At 40.1% G+C, this 21,181-nt stretch overlaps 3 protein-coding genes across 6 annotated transcripts in view; 1 reads left to right on the forward strand and 2 right to left on the reverse strand.

Moving 5' to 3' along the window:
* Rexo5 (RNA exonuclease 5) overlaps positions 1-385 on the reverse strand; it is a 49,014-nt gene extending 48,629 nt beyond the window's left edge. Inside the window, 1 exon segment of the mRNA XM_059267987.1 lies at positions 1-385. The gene's annotated coding sequence lies outside the window, so the exon portion shown is untranslated.
* On the forward strand, positions 136-8,516 carry Eri2 (ERI1 exoribonuclease family member 2). Its single transcript, XM_059267927.1, has 9 exons — positions 136-201; positions 1,614-1,681; positions 1,763-1,846; positions 2,717-2,844; positions 3,348-3,501; positions 4,393-4,493; positions 4,755-4,836; positions 5,574-5,662; positions 5,845-8,516. The coding sequence occupies exons 1-9, from the start codon at positions 179-181 to the stop codon at positions 7,159-7,161; spliced, it is 2,046 nt and encodes a 681-aa protein (XP_059123910.1). The 5' UTR covers positions 136-178; the 3' UTR covers positions 7,162-8,516.
* Positions 7,437-21,181, reverse strand: part of Acsm3 (acyl-CoA synthetase medium chain family member 3) — a 27,331-nt gene continuing 13,586 nt past the window's right edge. For all 4 annotated transcript variants that reach the window (XM_059267964.1, XM_059267946.1, XM_059267955.1 and 1 more), the window contains 10 exons: positions 20,812-20,955; positions 20,495-20,651; positions 20,189-20,268; positions 18,621-18,744; positions 17,453-17,533; positions 15,702-15,803; positions 14,540-14,667; positions 14,344-14,443; positions 8,387-8,506; positions 7,437-8,072 (listed from right to left, as the gene is read on the reverse strand). In XM_059267964.1, the coding sequence (XP_059123947.1) occupies positions 7,986-8,072; positions 8,387-8,506; positions 14,344-14,443; positions 14,540-14,667; positions 15,702-15,803; positions 17,453-17,533; positions 18,621-18,744; positions 20,189-20,268; positions 20,495-20,651; positions 20,812-20,955 (1,123 nt within the window). In that variant the 3' untranslated portion in view covers positions 7,437-7,985. The remainder of the gene's footprint in view (positions 8,073-8,386; positions 8,507-14,343; positions 14,444-14,539; positions 14,668-15,701; positions 15,804-17,452; positions 17,534-18,620; positions 18,745-20,188; positions 20,269-20,494; positions 20,652-20,811; positions 20,956-21,181) is intronic.

Consider the following 21,181-nt stretch of genomic DNA (forward strand, 5'->3'; position numbering starts at 1 on the left):
CTGAAGCACGCCGGGGGCGGAGCGAAGCTGCTCGCCCTCCTCCAGCCTCGGTCCACGCCCTCCCGGTCCGGAACCGCCCCAGGCGCGCCTCACAGATCAGCCGCGCCGGCGTTTAAACGGACCGGAAGTGAGGGCAGCCGACTTCCGGCGGTTGGACTCAGAGGACAGAGTGGCGGGCATGGCGACCAAGCGGCTGGCGCGGTACGCTAGGGGTTCCCCCGCAGGCTTGGCGGCGGTCTTCCGCAGCCGTTGTGTCTGGGTCTGGAAAGGCCCCGGGTGGAACCTCGGTCTCGGGCCTCACGCCGCCATGCACGCCAGGTTGCAGGAGTCCGAGGGACCGGGTTCTCTCAGAGCGGCGTGCTGTGTCCCATCTGTTCCTGCTAGGCTCCGGGAAACGCCTGGAGTGTGACGACGGTGCTGTGCAGATTGTTCTCAGGCAGGTGCCACTGCACCCATTGCGTCCACGTGACCTACCTAGCCTGATTTTATTGTAAGAACTCCTGCGGACTCTGATTTTTGGACACGCTGTGCACATTTGAAGTTTGTCGACACAGTGTGCCAATGCCAGGCATAGTGGAGCGCGCCTACCATACTAGCGAAGCAAGTTCGAGGCCAGCCTGGTGGTCATGTTCTGGCAGGCCGGAGCTACATAGCTAGACTGTCTCAAAACAACAGTAAAACTAAATCCAAAACAAAGGAAAAGCTATGTGATGTATTAGTAAATAGCATGGATTTCAGGGTTGGAGAGTCCTACCAAAGGTTAACATACTATAGCTATCTTTAGCAAATTACCTAGTTTTCTCATGCATAAAATAAGGGTTACAGACATATCTACCACCTGGAATTGTTTAAAAGAAGTTACCACCTTAGTTTAATATTTGCTGGTGAAATAGCCAATAAATGTTAGCTTTTAACCCAAATCCCGACACTGGCATCACTTCTTTTTCAAAAAGCCAAAGTAACTACTCCAGGTATCCTCTCCTTACAGCTGTATGCAACAGATTTTTGTCTCACCTGCATATGAGACCATGGTTAACCCTTTTTCCTTCTTTGGACTCAGTATCTTGCTGTTGGGGGTCCTTTATCATAGATTGCCTTCCAGTTGTACTCTGGTTGTCTTACTTCCTCCCCTAGATTTTAGGAACAGGCATCATCTCCTGAGAACATAAGCAAGGCCTTGAAAAGTACAAAAATAGCTGAAGGTTTTTAGTCATGTTTACAGTCGTTTGAGTTCCTCAGGACTAGTACAAAATGAGAACAGATAAAATTGGTGTTTGCCAAGTCACTTGATCCATGCAGGTAAAATGCACACCCAAGAGAGGATGGCAGTTAGCACAAGAACTCGGATCTTGTAAAGTCTAGCTCTAGCTTCCTTCAGTCAGTACACAGCTGCTGTTTGAGACAGGGTCTTGCTATGTACTCCAAGCTCTTCTTAAGCTCAATTCTGCCTTGGCCTGCTGAGCACTGAGCTTGCAGGTGTGTGCCCCACACCCAACTCCAGTTATAGTACACTAATGAGGACTGTGCCATTTCTTCAGTGCTATTAGTTTGATAGCTTGTTCTAACTGGAGTATAAGTGCATTTATTGATTTTATTGGATTTTGCATTTTTAGGCGGCTTGGATTAATTAGGAGAAAGTCAGTTGCACCAGCAAGTGGGAATCCAGGAAGAAGCAGATTCAGTAAGTCCCATGTTTAGTTTTCATTTGGAAGCCTTGGGTTTGGAACATGGACAAAGCCTAAGATACTCTGGTCTTTTGCAGAACAGACGTATGACTACTTAATTGTTATTGATTTTGAGTCTACATGCTGGAAAGATGGGAAACACCACAATAGCCCTGAAATAAGTAAGTTTGGACTGCCAGTGGGCAAAGTTAGTGCTCAATGAGTCTTAATGTTTCTGGATATGAATTAGTCAGTAAGAAAACAGAATGCTGTAAGCTGGTAGTTTAGTATAAAAACTGTCTGGCTTAAAGGATAAAATGCCAAATACCTGAATGTGATTATGCAAAGTAGCTAATTGTTTTAAGATTATATTTAAAACTTTGATTGGATAGAAACTGGAAAACAATGGCTTTGCAATAATAGAGTATATTTTAATGCTCATGTAGTCTTCATATTTAATTGTGAAACTAAATAGACACATAACTTTGATATTTTGACTTATTCCTTGATATAGCTTTATTGTAATTTTGTTTCTCACAGCTTTGGTTATTCTAATAAGCTTTTGCTGGAATTGATAGTTTAATAATGCTATTATTAAAGCAGTGCATGTTTAGGATGATTTGTATATTCAGGCTGGGTGTGGTGGTACACATCCTTAATCCCAGCACTTAGTAGACAGAGACAGGTGGATCTCTATGAATTTGAAGCCAGCTTGGTCTATATCAGTGGTTCTCAACCTTCCTAACGCTGCGACCCTTTAATACAGTTCCTCATGTTGTGGTGACCCCCAACCATAAAATTGTTTTTGTTGTTACTTCATAACTAATTTTGCAACTGTTATGAATTATAATGTAAATATTTGATATGCAGAATATCTGATATTTAATGCCTTTGAAAGGGTTGTTTGACCCCCTAAAAAAGGGTTCTAACCCACAGGTTGAGAACCACTAACCTATATCAATTTCCAGGACTACGTATTGAGACCCTATCTCAAAATAAATAAATAAATTTAAAAAATGTATATAAGTGTTAATCCATGATTTTTTCATTAGTTGAATTTCCAGCAGTTTTGTTGAGTACAGCAACTGGAGAGATTGAATCTGAGTTTCATGCTTATGTACAGCCTCAAGAACATCCAATTCTTTCTGAATTTTGCACAGAACTGACAGGGATAAAGCAGGTATGATGCAATTTTTTAAAAGTTCAGAAATCAGTTTCAAAAAATAAAAGCTATATACCACTTGGAATTAAATTTATTCAGTGTTAAGAGAAATAATGCCCCCCCACCCCGAAAGTCTACTGGAATGTTGAAAAAAATCAGAATAATGCTATAAACATAAAGGTCAAGGGTTATAGCTCAGTGTGAGATGCTTATCTAGGATGCATGAAGCCCAGGGTTGGGCTCCAGAGAGACAGTTTATTTTACAGAGTAATGTAACTCTGTCTTTTACTTCTGTAAGAGTAAACTTAAAGACTATACTTCTGTGAAACTTTTGAGTACCAGCCTAGTTTCTCTGACCTTGGTGAATTCGAGTCACCGCAGTATTACATCTTACTGTACATCTTAATGTCTTTGTAGGAGATAAACTTTTTTGTTCTGCCTCCCCATAGTGCAGAGTTGTAATAAATACTCAATATCAGAAATTCATTTGTTGACTTCAGATTTTGTGGCTCTCAAATCAGGTTCAAGTTGATGAAGGAGTCCCTCTGAAGATTTGCTTATCTCAGTTCTGTAAATGGATTCATAAGATTCAGCAGCAGAAGGAAATCATCTTTACTACTGGGGATTCAGAGCCTTCTTCTGAAGTAAAATTGTGTGCTTTTGTTACTTGGTCAGGTAAAAACATGAGTTATGACTATAAATCACAATGGGTAGCATTGAGGTGGCTCAGCAGATACAGTGCTTGTTACACAATCATGAGGACCAGAGTTGGGATCCTCGGAACCCATGTGAAAGCCACATGGGCACAGTGGTCTGTCTGTAATCCAAGGACATGAGGTGGAAACAAGGAATCCCCAGAGCAAGCTGGCTAGCCACACAGCTAAAACAGCAAGTCTTAGGCTCAGTGAGGAACTCTGCCTCAACAGATAAGGTGGAAATTCCTGATGTCTGTCTTACCTCTGCATATATGTACATGTGGATGTACACACACATCCGCACCCCCACACTTGTGAACATGTGGCACATACATACGACATATACATATACCCCACTTACCAAAATAGCAGCAGTATTACCACAGTGTAGTCCTTGATTTCTATTTTTTTCTTGTTATCCTAGAATTATGCTTGTTGACCTCATTGACCTGGGAAAGAAAATCAAGGGCCACACAGATGCTAACTAAGAAAAGCAAATTCATCCATACTTTTAAAATCATGATTCTGCAGGCCAGTAAGAAACCCTGTCTCAAAATGAGATGGGTAGCACTTGAGGAATCACCTGAGGCTATCCTCTGAGCTGCACACCCACACACTCGCACCAACACACGTGCACACCCACACACATAGGCACCTGCACACACACAGAAGATATTATTTTGAAACAGTCACCAACTTAATTTCTTACTGGAGAGTTCTATGAGGTGTAAAGTAGTATAGAACATATGAGCGTTAGTTATTAGCATAGCAGTTAACTCTTACTGCTCTACTGTATCATGTTTTGTATATTTTATTTGTAAGTGGAGAAGCGCTGATATCACTGTCCTTTGTTCCAATCCCCTTAATTCAGACTGGGACTTGGGGGTTTGCCTAGAGTATGAATGTAGAAGAAAGCAGCTCTTAAAACCTGTTTTTCTAAACTCGTGGATTGATCTTAGAGCAACTTACAAGGTAAGGATCAAAGATGGGAGCGTGTTCACTTTGTTTCTGGCGAAAGGGGCCTGTATTTTATCTTACTGGTGCAAATTTCTACAAATAAGATACTCTTATTTTGGAATGTTCACATAAACATATATCTTAAAATATATGAGACAGCACAGCGATAATAAATTCAAAATCTGATAGAACTAAAAGTTATGAGAAGTAACTTCATAGCCTCTATAATAGTCATTATATTTTTTAATATGTCTTTTTGTTTTTTTATTTGATTAGCTTTTTTATAAGAGAAAACCCAAAGGACTAAATGGCGCCTTGCAGGAAGTGGGAATAGAATTTTCAGGACGGGAACATTCTGGTTTGTATAAACTGATAATCATTTTGTTATGTAAGTCATTTGAGTTTTGTAAAATCTCTCATATTAGTTTCATTTAGGGGTAGTGCCATTATTAAAACCTTTTAGCCTAAAAAATGTTCCTAACCTATATAACTCAAATTATTTTTGGTTTTTGAATTACCAGTTTCTTTTTTTCCTTTTCCCCAGTTTTCTGAGACAGGGTTTCTCTGTATAACAATCCTGGCTGTCCTGCAACTCACTCTGTAGTCCAGGGTGGCCTTGAATTCACAGAGATCCACCTGCCTCTGCCTCCCAAGTGCTGGGATTAAAGGTGAGCTCCATCGCCACCTGGCCACCCAGCTGAATGACCACTTTCCTGAATTTAGATAAAGACCACCGTGCAGTGGTTCTAGTTGGTTTAAAAGTAAATAGATAAATAATAAGCACATCAGACAGAAACATAAGTGCCCAGATAATATGATGGACTAGTGAAAAAAACTGAACAAATGATGGTGTGCACAGAATGCTGGTCACAATTTTGGAAGCTGTCTAACACATTTTCACCTGTGTAAATACAAGGCCTCTTGCATCGGCAGTGCTGTCACATCTTCCCACAGACCAATTTCTGATTTTTTTAAATTCAGTAGGTGGTCATAAGATGAAAAATGTGCCCCAATTTTTGTTTAAATGTGATTTGTTTTCTGTTATTTCTTTGTTAGTACCATGACATTCAGTGTTTGATCCTTTTATTTCCTCAGGCTTAGATGATTCTAGGAACACTGCTCTTCTTGCTTGGAAAATGATCAGGGACGGTTGCCTAATGAAAATTACCAGCTCCTTGAACAAGGTTAGTGTGTCTTGCCTCTTTTGTCATTTTGAGCTCTAGAATAGTAGTCATAGGTTCATTAAAATGTTGATTTCAAACCAGTGGCATTTCCCTTTTTTTTTTTTTTTTTTTTTGTCATATATAATGTCTACTGAAGAAATTATACAGTTTCTAAAGCAGTGGATTTGTCTGTGGAATCATAGGTTCTCACTAAGAAGAATCCCAAGATTTTGGTCCAAAATTTGGGTACAGATCAAATTGAAGAAACATCTGCCTGCAACGTTAGCATCCAGGGTCCCAGCATATATCAAAAGGAGCCCAAAAGTATAGTAAATACCCAGGAAGATGCTCAAATGAATTTAGTTTGTGTGAATTCGTCTATAAAGAAACAATTACAACTAAAGAGTAATACTAAAGTGGATCTTCACAATAACAAATGCTGCATTCCTCTTTGCACTACTAAGCCCTCAACTTCTGGGGAACAATTGGGTTCCCCCACTTTGATGCAGAAGCAAAGAAAAAGTGAGCAACTTGCATTGAATGACAAGTCAAAGTCCTCAGCACTTAACTCCAACTTGGTACTTGTATCTACGACCATTCCATCTGTTAATGTTGTTTCTAATGGAGAAGTGGGCTGTACTTTTGACTGTTTACCTATGTTGGCTGAGTGGGAAGATGTAGTTTTACTTCCATCATCTCAAGCTGAACAAGATAAAGATTGTGTGCCTCCGATTAGTGACACAAATGTAGATACTTCTTTTAATTCTGGAGAGAGATCGATGGTTTTAAAAGAACCAGAAATTCTTAGTTATGAAAACTTTGAAGACCTCAAGGAAACTCCTCAAAACTTTGAAATATCTAAGTCTATTGTGTATAAGAGTCCCCATAGTACCGTCTATAATGTAAAGGGAGCTAAACATTCAGGTTCAGATGCTTCTGCTTTTAAATTACCTGGATGTAAACCATTTACCTTCAACAGTCTTAATGCCAATGCATCGCATCCTTCAGTTTTGAGGAAACAACCTCTTCCCTTAGGTGGTACTAAAAGGAATTCACCTAGTCCCCTACCTTTCCCACGAGCGAAAAAGCAAACCTTCAGTATTCATGAAGAAAAGCCTGCATCATCTACTTGCTCCCCAGGAGCCTCTTCCCGGAAAGTTCTTTCCTCCATATTAACACCCATAGTTAATCTACAAGAGCCTTGGGAGAGTGGGAAGATGACACCTCCCTTATGCAAGTGTGGCAGAAGATCTAAGCGGCTTATTGTTTCTAATAACGGGCCAAACCATGGGAAAGCCTTCTACTGTTGCCCTGTTGGGAAATACCAAGAAGACAGAAAATGCTGCGGTTATTTTAAATGGGAACAAACACTTCAAAAGGAAAGAGGCAATAGCAAAGCTCTATCTCGTTCCTCAGAAGGACTCACTTTCAGCTCTCCAGAAACAAGCCATATTCATGACAGAAATTTGAGTATTCCTGTTAAAAATCCTTTACGACTCAGACCGTCAATGAGAAATTGATAAACTCTCATAAAAGTGTCAGGTTCGAGTTCCGAGGTCTCAACATACTTGGAGCTATAGCCACACCGAGGCAGTTCACACTGATAGAAGGAAGCAGATTGCATGACTTCCACTCTTGCCCAGAAGTCGTCTATCAACTGTCTGTTGTCTGTTCCTGTTGGAATCCTCGTTCCTTACATTCCCTAGCATGTGTATTTGGATTATGTCACATAACTATATTTCATATATTAACATTTGCTGAATTTATCAAACTATCATGAACCACAAGGAAAAAATACTTTTATAAACCATTTATTAGGTTAAATTTACTAAGTAGCCATAGTGCGTGACAGCTGTCTCTTATAGATAGACCTTGAAGCAAATTTCAAACTACTTTCAAATTACTTGAATAAAAATAGGACTAATAAAACCCTTACTCAAATTTCAGGTAAATATTCTAAGAATTATGATGATTTTCTAAAAACAAGTCACTTAGTTTTTTTCAGAGCTTGAAGATTTGTTCTGATTTGTATATTAACATATTAGAATTATTCAGTTAAGTTTTGAAAACCAGTGAGGCAGAGATTTGCTTTGGAAACTGCTCCTAAAATAGATTTTAAAACATCTCAGCAACCAATGACATTGTTTTATGTTGCCAAATTACAGGAACATTTACATGAAAGTATAAGGATTGACTGTTTGATTTCAGAATTCAGTCTCTGATGTCATTACTACAAAATACTTTAAATCCAGTTTAGAAGCAACCTGCCCATTTAACCGGTGGTTCCTGCAGACTTGTAGACACTTCGTTTGTTTATAGATATGCGGACGATTAGTGGATAAGTTTAAATGGTTTCCCATTCTTTTTTCCTTAGTTCATTTCTTTTGACCTTCCCACTGACAGTCTTTGGCAGCTCTTCAATAAATTCTATCTGTTGGCATTAAAGGGAGGAAAGAAGTTAGTCCAGCGCTTGGACGCTTTAGTTCATGCCAATTATTTAATAGCTCTTTTGGCTTCTAGGTGAAAGGATGGTTGAAGTTTTTCTTTAGTATTATAAGCTAATTGACTGAATTATATTAGGGGCTTCAGTTTAACCTCAAAAATTTTGATTATCTATTATCATTAGTTCTATTTGGACCTCTTGTGTAGCATATTTAAGGAGAAAGGTCATTTAAAAGGGAAAAAAACAAACAGCTGAAAAATTTTCCAAAGCACTGAACAGATAGTTGTACCAGGGATGCCTACCTTTCTGGGGTATTTGTATGGCGCTGTAGTCTTTTTCACATGCTCCTGAATCTCCTTTTTCAGTTGTTCTCGATCATGTGACTTGTAATCAGGATTCAGAACAATAAAAGCCTTTACTACCTAAAGTAAATATGTAAAACATCCAATGAGTTATTCCTTTGGTGCCTTGATGTGTTTTGTCTGCTTTGGCTCACTGTGAATTTTCCTGGGAGAGTGAACTGGTGAGGGAGGGCATGCTGCAGTTTAGTCCCCACTGTGTGCTCTAATGCTCCTAACTACCCAGGAAGTTCTTTCTTATCTATCTTTTCAGTACCACTGAGCTGGTGGGACCTGCTTGGCTCAGGATCACCCTTGAGCACCCCCTCTGACTACATTTTGAAATGTACGTTCTGATCTGAGTCTGATTACCTGTGTCCTTGGCTTCCTGTTGGAAACCTGGCAGTACACTAAGTACAACCTCTGTGAACAACCAGCTTCTAGGGCCTGCTCAGCCCCAGTCCTCATTGAAGGGAGTGGCTCACTCAGCCCAGGGATTCTCTGGGGGGTGGGAGAGGGTTTGAGATAGTCTTGTCATGTATATCAGGCTGACCTTGAACTCACAGTAGTTCTCCTTTTTCAGCGTCCCAAGTACTGGATTACACTACTCCACTTGGCTTAATTTTTACTCCTCAGTAAGGATTAAACCCAGAGACTTGTGCATACTCAACAAGCATTCTCTCTCTGAGCCTTGAGCTACACACACAGCCCTTTCCATGCGTCCTTTATATGAGGCTGTAGCGATTCCATTCACCACTTTGCTATTGTTCTGGCCCACTTACATGACTGAGAAGCAGGAGTAGAAATGAGGACTGTGGCTGTACCCACAAAGCCTGTTCCCTAAAGCCTGTTCTTCCCAGACTGTTTTGGACTTTACTGGAGAAGGAAGAAGTCTGAGTGAGATCCTGTCCAGTTGTTTTATTCTTTCCCGGGCACTGCCAGCACTGCCACTGACTGCTTCTTCCCTAGACGCAACACTCTAGCTGAGGCAGTAGTATTTACCACCAAATCCAGAGTCCCAACACGGGCTAGAGTTAGAGAGGCCCTTACAACTCTTGTGATTAACTACCCTGTACTTAGGAAACTGAAAAAAAATTTTTTGTTTTTGTTTTTTGAGACAGGGTCTCTCTGTGTAGCCCTAGCTGTCCTGGAACTTGCTCTGTAGACCAGGCTGGCCTCCAACTCACAGAGATCCACCTGCCTCTGCCTCCTGAGTGCTGAGATTAAAGGGATGCACTACTACCACCTGGCTAGGAAACTGAAATCTTCTTAAACTTATTTTCTGCACTCCTTAATCTGAGAGGAAAGCTTAATCAAAAATTATTTGAAACAGTCCCTTAGAAAAGTCATTTGGTGAGAACTGACAACTTGTAACTAAAATATTTACACACTGAAAATTGTTTACTGGGGAAGTTTTTTTTTTTTTTTTAAACGATGTATGACCAGTTACCTTTTTTTGTCTTTATCAAAAACCCGAATATTCCTAATTAACAAGTTGATATCATTGGGAAATTATGCAGCAGTACATGTGTTTGTTGTGGGTAGAATTTTATCTGATTATTTTTTATTATTTTATTTTTGCAACTTTATGAACATTTTTGTTAACTGAAAAAAATTAAAACCATTTACAGGCATTAGTTCACATGTTAACTTTTATAGCTTTGATAACATGTACTTTATCTTCCTAAGTTTTTATAAGCCTTTATAGAAAATACTAACTTCACAAAAAACATTGTAACATTATGATTAAGAGTATGAACACTGAAAAAAAAAAGTATGAACACTAAGCTGGGTGGTGGTGGTGGCACAGGCTTTTAATCCTAGTACTCAGGAGGCAGAGACAAGTGGATCTCTGAGTTCCTAACCAGCGAGATCTGCAGAGTAAGTTCCAGGACAGCCAGGGCTACACAGAGACCCTGTCTCAAAAAACCAAAGACCAAAATAACAAAACAAAAAAAAATATGAACACTGAAGTCAGACAACCTTGCCCCAAAGGAGTTTGTTGTGTGATCTTAATAACCTAAGATCATCTCTCTGTTCCTCAGTTTCTTACTATATAAGAGTGCAGATTTGAAAAGCTAGCCTAAATGTGAGGCTTAGGATAGCATCTGGAGCATAGGAAGTCATCAAAAAATGGCAGATCTCAGGTACAGGAGTGAAAGTTCAAAGACTAGGGGGTTTGCATTTATTTGCTTTGCTTTGGTACTTTTTAAACCTAAAAAACATCATGTTGGGCTGGCAAGATGGCTCAAGGAGGAAAGGCACTTGCTTCCTAGTCCTACGTCTGAGTTTGGTCCTTAGAACTCACATGGTGAAAGGAGAGAGCCAACTCACAAAAGCTGTCCTCTAACCTCCACATGAGCACCATGGCACAAGCACATACACATGCACACACAGTAAATAAATAAATGTAATTCTGAAAAAAATAATTACGTAAGCTTCTAAGTTTCTCTGAAATAGAAGTGTCTGTGGCTGGGCCAGTCCATGTAGCAGCCACTAGCAATGTGTGGCTATTTAAATTAGATCTCTTTAATCAATCTAGCCATGTGACTGGTACCCCTATATGTTTATTTACTAGAGGATGCCAGTGTAGAGCATATCCATCACTGTGTACGTCCAAGTCCAACAGTGACCTATGACCTTTGTCAGATTCTTAGAGCTATACAAGCTAAGGAATGGAAGGGCCTAGCCATCTCAGCAAATCTTCCTTTGTTCCTTTCTTTTTTAAGGATTTACGTATTTCTATTTAATGTGTATGAGTGTTTTGTCTACATGTATGTGTGTGCACTATGTGTGGACCTGGTGCATGGTGGCCAGAAGAGGGCACCGGATACTGTAGAATTGAAGTTACTGAGTGTTCTGAGCCCTGTGTGGTTGCTGGGAACTGAACCCAGGTCCTTTGCAAGAATAGCAAGTGTTCTTAACCTCTGAGGTATCCTTGCCTGCATGCATGCCTTTGTTCTTTCCACTGCTCCTTCCTTCCTTCCTTCTTTCCTTCCTTCCTTCCTTCCTTCCTTCCTTCCTTCCTTCCTTCCTTCCTTCCTTCCACGTTCCCATGGTTTACAAATAGCGTTTCAAATATTACACATCATTTTTAGAAATAACAGAGCTCATCTAATCCCTTTGTCCCTATTGGAAATCATGTTTTTTAAGGAAGATTTATCCTGCTAGGCATAGTAGTGCACACTTATACTTCTAGCATTTTGTTGTTGTCATGTCTTTGCTGAAGGGGCTAGAGAGATGGCTCGGTGGTTAAGAGCACTGGCTGCTCTTCCAGAGGTCCTGAGTTCAATTCCCAGCACCCACATGGTGGCTCACAGCCATCTATAATGGGATCTGATTCTTTCTTCTGTCTGGTGCCCTCTTCTGTAATGCAAACATACATGTAAATAGAACACTCATATGCATAAAATATATAAATAAATAAATCTTTTAAAAAAAGAATAGAGGGTAGATTATTGAATCTACTCTGAAAATATCCTTTAATTTAGAATAACCCCCCAAGCTTTCTCTTTCTCTTGTGATATTGATATCCTGTGGTGATATTTTATTTGTGCTGATATGTGATTTTATTTGTATGTTAATAAATAAAGTTTGCCTGGAGATCAGAGGTCATAGCAAAGCCATAAACAGAAGTCAGGTGGTGGTAGCACACGCCCTTAATCTGATCACATGGCAGGCAGAGTCTCTGTGTGGTCAAGGACACAGCCAAGCATGGTGACACACACCTTTAATCCCAGTACCAACCATAGAGACCTGGAGGTCTGCATAGACGGGCAGTGATGAGGAAGTGATGTGGCTGGGCTTAGAGCCAATGAGAAGGCAGAACAGAAAGGCAATAAAAGTGCAGGTTAGACAGGAAGAAGCTCTATCTGGGAAAGCTATGGCGTGGTGGTAAGCTAAGGCTAGTCGTGGCTATTCGCCATTTCTCTGATCTCTTCAGCTATTACCCCTGTATTTGGCTCTGTGTTTCTTATTTAATAAGACTTGAGAAATTTGTCTACAATATCCATTATTTCTAATTGTATTATTACATGATTGTATGTATTTTACACAAATTTGTTTTAACACATATGTTAGTCTCATTTCAAAATGTGAACGTAAGTGCCTTCTTTGTCAATACCTGAGGTTAGGGACCAGGAGCAGGGGTGTGCCAGGTGGTAGAGCACTTGCCTACCATACGCAAGGCCAGTCCCCACACTTTTGAAGCAGAGGCAGGAGGATCTTGAACTACATCACATGACCTATTTTTAAGCAGGTAAGTAGATAAATAAAATAGCTTATAGGAAGCATACACTTCACACATTTTAAATTTTTTGAAAGTGTAATTAGGGGCTGGAGAGATGGATCAGTAGTTAAGAGCATCGGCTGCTCTTCTAGAGGACCCAGATTCAATTCCCTGCACCCATATGGCAGCTCACAACTGTCTGTAACTGCAGTTCCAGGGGATCTGACATCCTTCCACAGACATACATGCAGGCGAATGCACATAAAATACAAATAAGTCATTTTTAAAAAGGAAAATGTAATTAAACATAAACCACGGGGAGCCTGGGGGGCAGGGAGACTGGGAGTCACATCTCAGGCCTTGCACATGCTTGCTGCTCAAGCTCTCCACTGTTAAGTTACATCTTCCCTGAAAACAGTATTTTCAATGCAAAGCAGCCTGTGAAATCCCTTAAAAATTTAAAGTATGAAACTCAACTGGGGAAATATCAACATAGCAGCAGTTAAGAAAATGATCATTTAAAATCTTTTTTGCTTTTAGATAATGCACCTTGAGAATAAGCTAAAAGTTGATGAAGACTGTCAAATGTAGTTTGGCTCAGCTGTCCTAGGAATTCTTAAAACGGGCAACAGTAGACAGTGCACAGTAAGCTACAGGAGTTATAGGCAAACAAAAAGCAGTATTCGGGATAGTGTCTCTAAGTCTTCATTTTATCTGATTTGGATCAATTCTTCTGGAACTTACTACTCAATCAAAGATCTAGTTAGCCCTTTCCTACAACAAGCCAGCCACAGAAAGCAAAAGGCTGCCTGTGACATGCAGCACATTGCTGTTTTGTGCATGGATGCCTTGAGGCACCCACTTTTATCCTCTGCCAGGAGGTGCTGCAGCCCACCAGTGTTGAGAAGGTCAAACTTTTCCCCTCACTCTGGCTAATGTCAACACTCCACCAAGACTCTAGAACTATAGAGGAACTAACCCGTCTACAGATCTTGGCTGTATTGTATTCTGGGATACCTGGTGCCTTCCAAGCCAACCCTGGTTCTAAAGTCTCCACAACCATCCTGTCCCAGATAAGCACTTGTCTAGGTAGATAGAACTGAAGATGACAGCAAGGTGTGGGAAGAGTTAAGAGCCTGTGAGTGAAACTGGTCATCTGTGAAGACAACATGTTATCCTCTGGCATCAAAGACCTCTTAGGAAAAATATTCTCAGAAGGAGGCCACCTGTGTTTTATGACATTAATAAGTAAAGTAATTCGTTTTAAGTGAAATACTGTTTAAAAGTATGTGTTTGGGGGCCGTGAAGATGGTCCAGTGAGTAAAGTGCCTGCTGCTTAAGCATAAGAACTTGGATTTGCATCCCCAGCCTCATGAGGTGGGAAAAAGCCATGCATGGCAGTGCAGATCTGCCACCCCAGTACTGCTTGGAGGAGATTGGTAGTGGGCAGGGGCTTACTGGCCCACCAACCAGCCCAGCCTAAACAGTGAGCTCCAGTTTCAGGGAGAGATCTCGTCTCAAAAAACTAGGGTGAAGAAGTGACTGAGGAAGGTATCTCAATATCCACATGTTCCTATACAGGAAAATCACACCCACATATATGCTTATAGCACACACAAAGCCACACACATAAACGAAGTATATGTTTGGATGATCAACACAATTGAAAGTCGAGATGAATCAGTTCTTTTACCTCTCCTCTGATGGGGTCTGGGCTGCTGACAACAGCTGACTCTGCAATGGAAGGATGCTCTTGTAGAGCACTTTCTACCTCAAATGGTCCAATTCGGTAGCTAGGGAAACATATGACAGGGACTCATAAGGGTGAGTTATAGATTCATCCCAGAATGCTTGATGAACAGACATGCACACATGGAAAGGAAAATTACCCAGAGGATAGTATAACATCATCTGATCTTGCAACAAACCAGAAATAGCCATCTTTATCCACATATCCTCTGTCCCCAGTGAGATAGAAATTCCCTCGTAGAGTTGAGGCTGTTTTTGAAGGATTATCCTGCAAAACAAATAGTGTTTTGTTAATATTATTATGGATGTGACTCTTTTCTTCTGTCATTTTTAAATGTTCAAAGAAAAAGAGAGCTTGGCTCCTTTGAGAAGCCTCAGAATGAAGAGGAGCCAGAGTGAAGTAGGAATGAATTGCCAGCAAGGATCTAACCCGGCATAAAAGAAATAAATTACAGTTCCAAAGACTTGGTGCAACTTCTGGAGAATGTTTTATGTAGATCATAAGATAAATGTTGCAGCAGCCTGAAGCTCTGGAGAGTAGGCAAAATTAAGCCTTTTTCTAAATAACATCTAACACTGGCAGGAAAAAAGAGAAGGGTTAAAAGAAAGCACAATGCTTAATTCAGAGCAGATGTGGTATTTGCATCGGTTTGTTTTACATAAGAGACCAGTTCCATAACTGGCATAAGAAGAAAACAAAAAATTGCTGCCTTCCATAAAGTTCACTGGCAGGTATGATCTGGACCTCTTAGTATATTGATATAAACTTTGCTCTAATTTGTATACCATGATTAGAGATAAGAAAGCTTCTAGTGAAATTAATTTACTTAATTCCATGGCCCCGTTCCTTGTTTCTCTAGTTCCACTGGAGTGGGTAGAAAGCTAATCAGATGTCAGGAAAGTAAGTATGTCCTGTTTGCTAGTTGAAAGGGATCTACAAAGGTTGAGAAAGCATAGATAAGAGGCCCCTTTTATGGTTCCCTTCCAAGAAGAGGGCACCAATATGTTATTTGGCAAGAACATTATTTTCTTAATTGCCTGTATGTGGGCTTATCATTTAGGGCAATGAACCTCACAAGGAAAGACAAAGTTCCTAGGCTTGTTTTGTAAAAATAGGAATGTTCCCAAATACTTTGTTTGGTTTTGGTATAGGTCTCATGTATTCTAGACTGGCCTCAAACTTGCTTTGTAGTAACTGAGGATGATTTTGAATTTGTGGCCTTCTTGCTTCTGTATCCCAAATGCTGAAATTACACTTTTGAAGAATAAATAGATAACAGATTTTTAAAATAAAGTTCTTACTACATAATGAGTAAAAAGGCCAAATGGTCGATCAGGAAGAACTTGAATACCAATATCCCCTTCTTGTCCAGGAGGAAGAATAGTGCCATTTTCATCTAAAATCTAGAATAAAACAGGATAGTTTATTTAAGGGAATTTTAATTTAATACCACATCTGAAATTTTACCTTTGAATCATTTTGGCCAGAATATATACTTAAAAACATTTTAAGTATACATTAAATTCTTAAATATATTATTTACCTAAGTTATCAATGCATAAAATATTATAAAAAATGCAAAAGCAAAATGTGAAAGGATAGTAAAACATTTCCTCACTTCTACCACCTAGTAATGTTTTGGTAATGTCCTTTGGGACAATTATAGACAGAAAAAACTGGCATTGCTTTATGGTGATATATTGTGTACCCTAATAAAGCTTGCCTGAGGATCAGACGACAGAGCCAACCACTAGATTAGACAGAGAGGCCAGACAGTGGTGACACACACCCTTAATGCTATCACTTGGGAGGCAGAGATCCATCTGGATCTCTGTGGGTTCAAGGCCACACTGGAAACAGAGCCAGGCAGTGGTGGCACACACCTTTAATCCCAGTACTGGGAAGCACACACACCTTTAATCCCAGGAAGTGATGGCAGAGTGGAGAAAGGTATATAAGGCATGAGAAAACAGGAACTAAATCAGTTCAGCTGAGACCCTTTCCGGTGAGGACTCAGAGGCTTTCATTCTAAGGAAACAGGATCAGCTAAGGAGTTGGCACAGTGAGGTTGGCTGTGGCTTGTTCTGCTTCTCTGATCTTTCAGCTTTCACTTGATATCTGGTTCTGGGTTTTTTATTATAAGAACATTTAACATTCGAACATCGCTTAGGAAGTTTTACAACCTGCTTTTATCATTTAGCGATATGTCTTTGTCAAGCATGGATTCCAGAGTTCTGTGTCACACTGTTAAGTCAGATGTTCCAGAGAAGAGAAATGAGAGTGAATATTTCAAACAAGTAACCTTGTGATTTGCATGATGAACTTGAGAAATATTGATCCTACCTACAACTAAACTTCAATCAAGTATAAGTCTGAGCCCTGTCCTCTGGAAATTGATCCATTTTTGCCTTTTTGACACTGTTGCTTTTTTCCTTTTTTAAATATGAATATTATTGCAAATCCTTTGTCTACACCCAGCTTTGAAGCTGGGTTGACCTGAGAAAACTTTATCTCTGTGCAAAGTGTACAGATGGGGAAATAAAATGCTTTCCAAAGCCAGGCATCAGATGGTAATAAGGGCTGTAGCTAAGGAAAGCTTGGAAACAGATGGGCAGACAGAGAGAGAAGTGTGTGCTGCAATCTCTATGAACTTGTGCCACTTTGGGCCTGGTTGATACTTTCAGAAGGTCCAATCCTCCCTCACTCCATACTGTGGCCAAGAGTATGGATGCTGGAGCCAGATTGCTTGAGATTGTGTTCCCATCTGGAGCTCTGGCTGCATGAGTGAGTTCTTTAATTTATCTACATACTCACCTGCAAATGGTCCTATTATTAGTATAGCTTCAGGATATTTCTGGAAATTAAATGCCCAGAATTCATGGCACAATATAGGTATTTGCAACAACAGTAAGACAGTATTAAGCCAACATTTCTCACCCAGTTCTCTTTTGGTATAGAATTTAAGGTATAGAAGTAGCATGAAATTATCACATCAAAAAGAGTGTGGGTGGGTGTAGTGAGGAAACATTCTCCTGGAAGGGGACATGCAAACCTTCACATCGAAAGCAGGAGAAGGCTTTCCCATTGAGCCAGGCTTAATTTTCATCCCTTTGAAATTTCCACAGATCAGCACCTGGTTAAGGAGAAGAAAGTAAGGTAACTCCATATGTAATGTAAAATACTACTTCATCTATCATGCATTCATTCAACAGAACTTAGTTGTGAAGCAGGGTCAACATTAAACCCATAAAGTCTCTGCTCTCATGGAATATAGATATTGACAGCTTACAACTATACACAATAAGATGTAAGAAAATAAATTATATGATTATATTAACATTTGTACTTAGATTAATATAATGAATGATATGCTAGTTGTGTTTAAATAATTTGTCAATGTTTATTGCTGTTTAGTTTTGGAATTTCAACATTTCTAGGTAATAATTCTCAGGGTTTAGAAGTTCAAACACTAAATAAGTCACACCCAATGAAAATGTCAACTTTTCTATTTCTCTGCTGGTCTTATCACCCCTTCTATTACAAAATAAGCAGGTTGTTCTTACTTTATTGGTTCTCTCTAGTGCTCTTTGGTGGTGCTGAGGATTGAACTGAGGTCTCTCATATGCTAGGTAAGTGCTCAACCACTAAGATACACCCCCCCTATAATTGTTTTTATCTGCATGAGTTCTTTAAAGGGTCCATTTTATTTTATCTTATCTTTTATGTATTTGCTTGTTCACATACCCCCAGGCTGGTTTTGAACTCACTATGTAGCTGAGAATGACCTTGAACTTGATCTTCCTCCCTCTACCTTTAGAGTACTAGGGTCACAGGAATACTTTAGCATCTGCTTTCTAAGGACTCTCCCAGCAGACTCAATACTTGGGGAACTAGAAACTCACTCACAGCTTTCTATTTTTGAATCTTTAGAGGGTTCTCTGTCACATAGGGCCAATACTTTTCTCATTAAAAATATTGTGACATTCTCACCCCGACCAGTTCATCATTTTTCTCAAAACTGTGATCGAGGTTTTGTTTTGTTTTGTTTTGTTTTTGTTTTTTGCAATTAGTTTTTCTCAAGCTTTTCTTTATTTAAAAAAAAAATGTTTACTAACCACACCTTTTCTTATCCCTCCAGCAATCATAAGGACACATTAGACACTTTGGCTTTTATTTATCTGACTAATCCCATTCAGCCCTGTCTTCAGTGGGGCAGGTACCGTTTCTGTCTGCCCATATCCTTCGTAGATGTCTAGGCCTGTCTTCCTTCTCCATTGTTCCATCACGTCAGGGTTGATCGGTTCCCCAGCACTCACACAGTGCTTCAGACTTTTGAACTTATAGCTTCTCCAACAACATGGAGTGAGTTTGGTTGAGAAGGAAAAATGATGAGACATGGGAATTAGGACTGTTGTTAATACAAAATAAGCAGACTGCTCTAATATAAAGTAGCACCCTGATACCAGAAACAGACTGATCTAATACCAGGTTCTCTCATTCTCGCATTCTCTCTCTCTCTCTCTCTCTCTCTCTCTCTCTCTCTCTCTCTCTCTCTCTCTCTCTCTCGGAGGATTACTTGTTGCAAAGAAATACCATGGCATCTTTAGGGAAGGTACCCTCATAGTTACACACACAAACATAAACTTATGCGCACACACACACACACACACACACACACACACACACTTGTGACATGTAACCCTGGAACTTGCTATGTACACCATTCTGGCTTCGAACTTGGCTTCTGCCTCCCAAGTGCTGGGATTAAGTGTACCACTACACCCAGCTCTATAATGTTATTTTAAATCATCAATTAAAAAGCACCTCACAGTTGTGAACTGAAGTTCTCTATGAAGATCTCACAGGCTGAGGGGCAGCACTTCATGACTGTGATGAGATAGAGGGCCAAAATTATTCTTGGCACTCTATAATCACTTATTACCAATCTGTGTACCTAATCTTACCCTCATTTTATTAGGTAAACATTTTAAAATATATTGTTAAACTTAGAGGACCACTGGTTTACACAAACTCTAAAACTGAGACTATTATAACATCAGAAACCTACAGAAGAGGTCCCCTTCCAGCTCTCCTGTAGGCTGCCAACCTGATGCCGTCACCAATGTATTGGGCAAAGGCATTGCTTCATGTCTTCCTTTTGTTCGGTGACTATGAAAGTTCATGTAATTGCTTCCACAGTGAAACATGTCATTCAAGGTCATCAGAATCCATGTCCCTGACCCATAGTCAGTAGTATTTGGCTCAGAACAAACTATGTCTTACTCTCTTTGGAGCAAGAGCTGTGCTTTGTATCAACACAGGAGACCAGAAGTGCTGAGCTGTGAGCACAGTGACAGTGTCTTCTTTTCAGAGCAACAACCAAGCATTTCAAATGGAATCACAGTAGATTTACAGCATACATTCTCACTTCTGTTTTCTGGGAGAATTTGCAAAAAGGAGCAACCTGTCTACTATCTCAGCTCAGGTAATAGCTGTCACCCCAAAGATTAAATACCCTCCCCCTTTTTATCATAACCACTGCATTTAGAGCTCTAGACATGGTCTAATCTTCCCTTTCCTCTCCATGTTAATGGGAGCCTGCTTTGGACACAGCAACCATCTTTAAAATGTCAGCAATAAAGCAAAGAAGGAAGAGAAGAAAAAAAAAACCCGTTAAATCCTATACCGACTAGTCGGATCTGTGGTTTGGACAGACAAGTGTTTCATTTCCTAGCTTCCCTTCCTCCTCTTTCTGCTGACTGAGCATCCGTTTACCAACATGTCTTACCTGGTTGTACCATTCTGTACGAGCATCCGGTAGGCAGTTGGCGCAGAACAGAAGACGGTGATGGGGAACTCAGAGAGGGTCTGCAGTTCAGAAAGAGCAAAGTGTCTCAACTGAACTATTTCAGTCTGTTGGAGGCACAGCACAATGTGAAACTGTTTCTTTTCATGTTAAAGTATTCCGATCTTTTCCTGTCTTTGCGGACTCTGCAGATGTAGAGCTCTGCATTTACTTTAGTTACCCGTCCCATCAGTGACACCACTAATGCTAACACATCTCTAACCATAAACCTCCTCTAGTCTGCCTTACTTGAAAGATGGAAGCTGACTCAAAACGGGGCAAATAGTGTACAAACACACATGCTCCTTGGTTCCATGGAGAAAAAACACTACTCCATGCAGACTTTGCCCAGCCTGTGTCTGAAGTATTCCACATCACGTCCGAGTCTGTCAAATCCAGCCAGAACCTGGAATACAAATAGCCTTGTTGTATAAATTTGTTAAACTGATAGGAATTGCATGCACATAAATCTATGTAGAAATTTAAATGTATAAATTTACAAAAATGTATAATTTGTTGGAAAACAAATTTAAAGGGCCAGTCCACAAATCACTCTGTGGAAGTACCTTCCATTGACAGATAATCCTAAACCAAAACTGCTGTGGGTGTGTCCGATCATCTTAGGAGGCCCAGTTGTCCCACTGGTGAAGTAAATGGACATCATCTCATTGTGCTTCGTGTTCACGCAGGTATGGTTGTCACTGGCATATCTGCAAAAAACAATCTACAGTGTTTCTAGGCCTGACTGTGACCTCTGAGGAGGATTTGAAAACCCGTCTGCCTGGGCCTCTTCAGCATATGAATCAATAACTTGAATTCAGTCCTGAGATAAAGCTAACTCTGTCTCTGTCCTCTGACTTGTCTGATGTGAGTGGCTGCCTTCACAATCATAAGTCTGCTGGGGACAGCCCCCATCCCAAACTGATGATCACTGTG

This window comes from Peromyscus eremicus, chromosome 1 (assembly GCF_949786415.1).
Source record: "Peromyscus eremicus chromosome 1, PerEre_H2_v1, whole genome shotgun sequence".
Lineage (NCBI taxonomy): Eukaryota > Metazoa > Chordata > Mammalia > Rodentia > Cricetidae > Peromyscus > Peromyscus eremicus.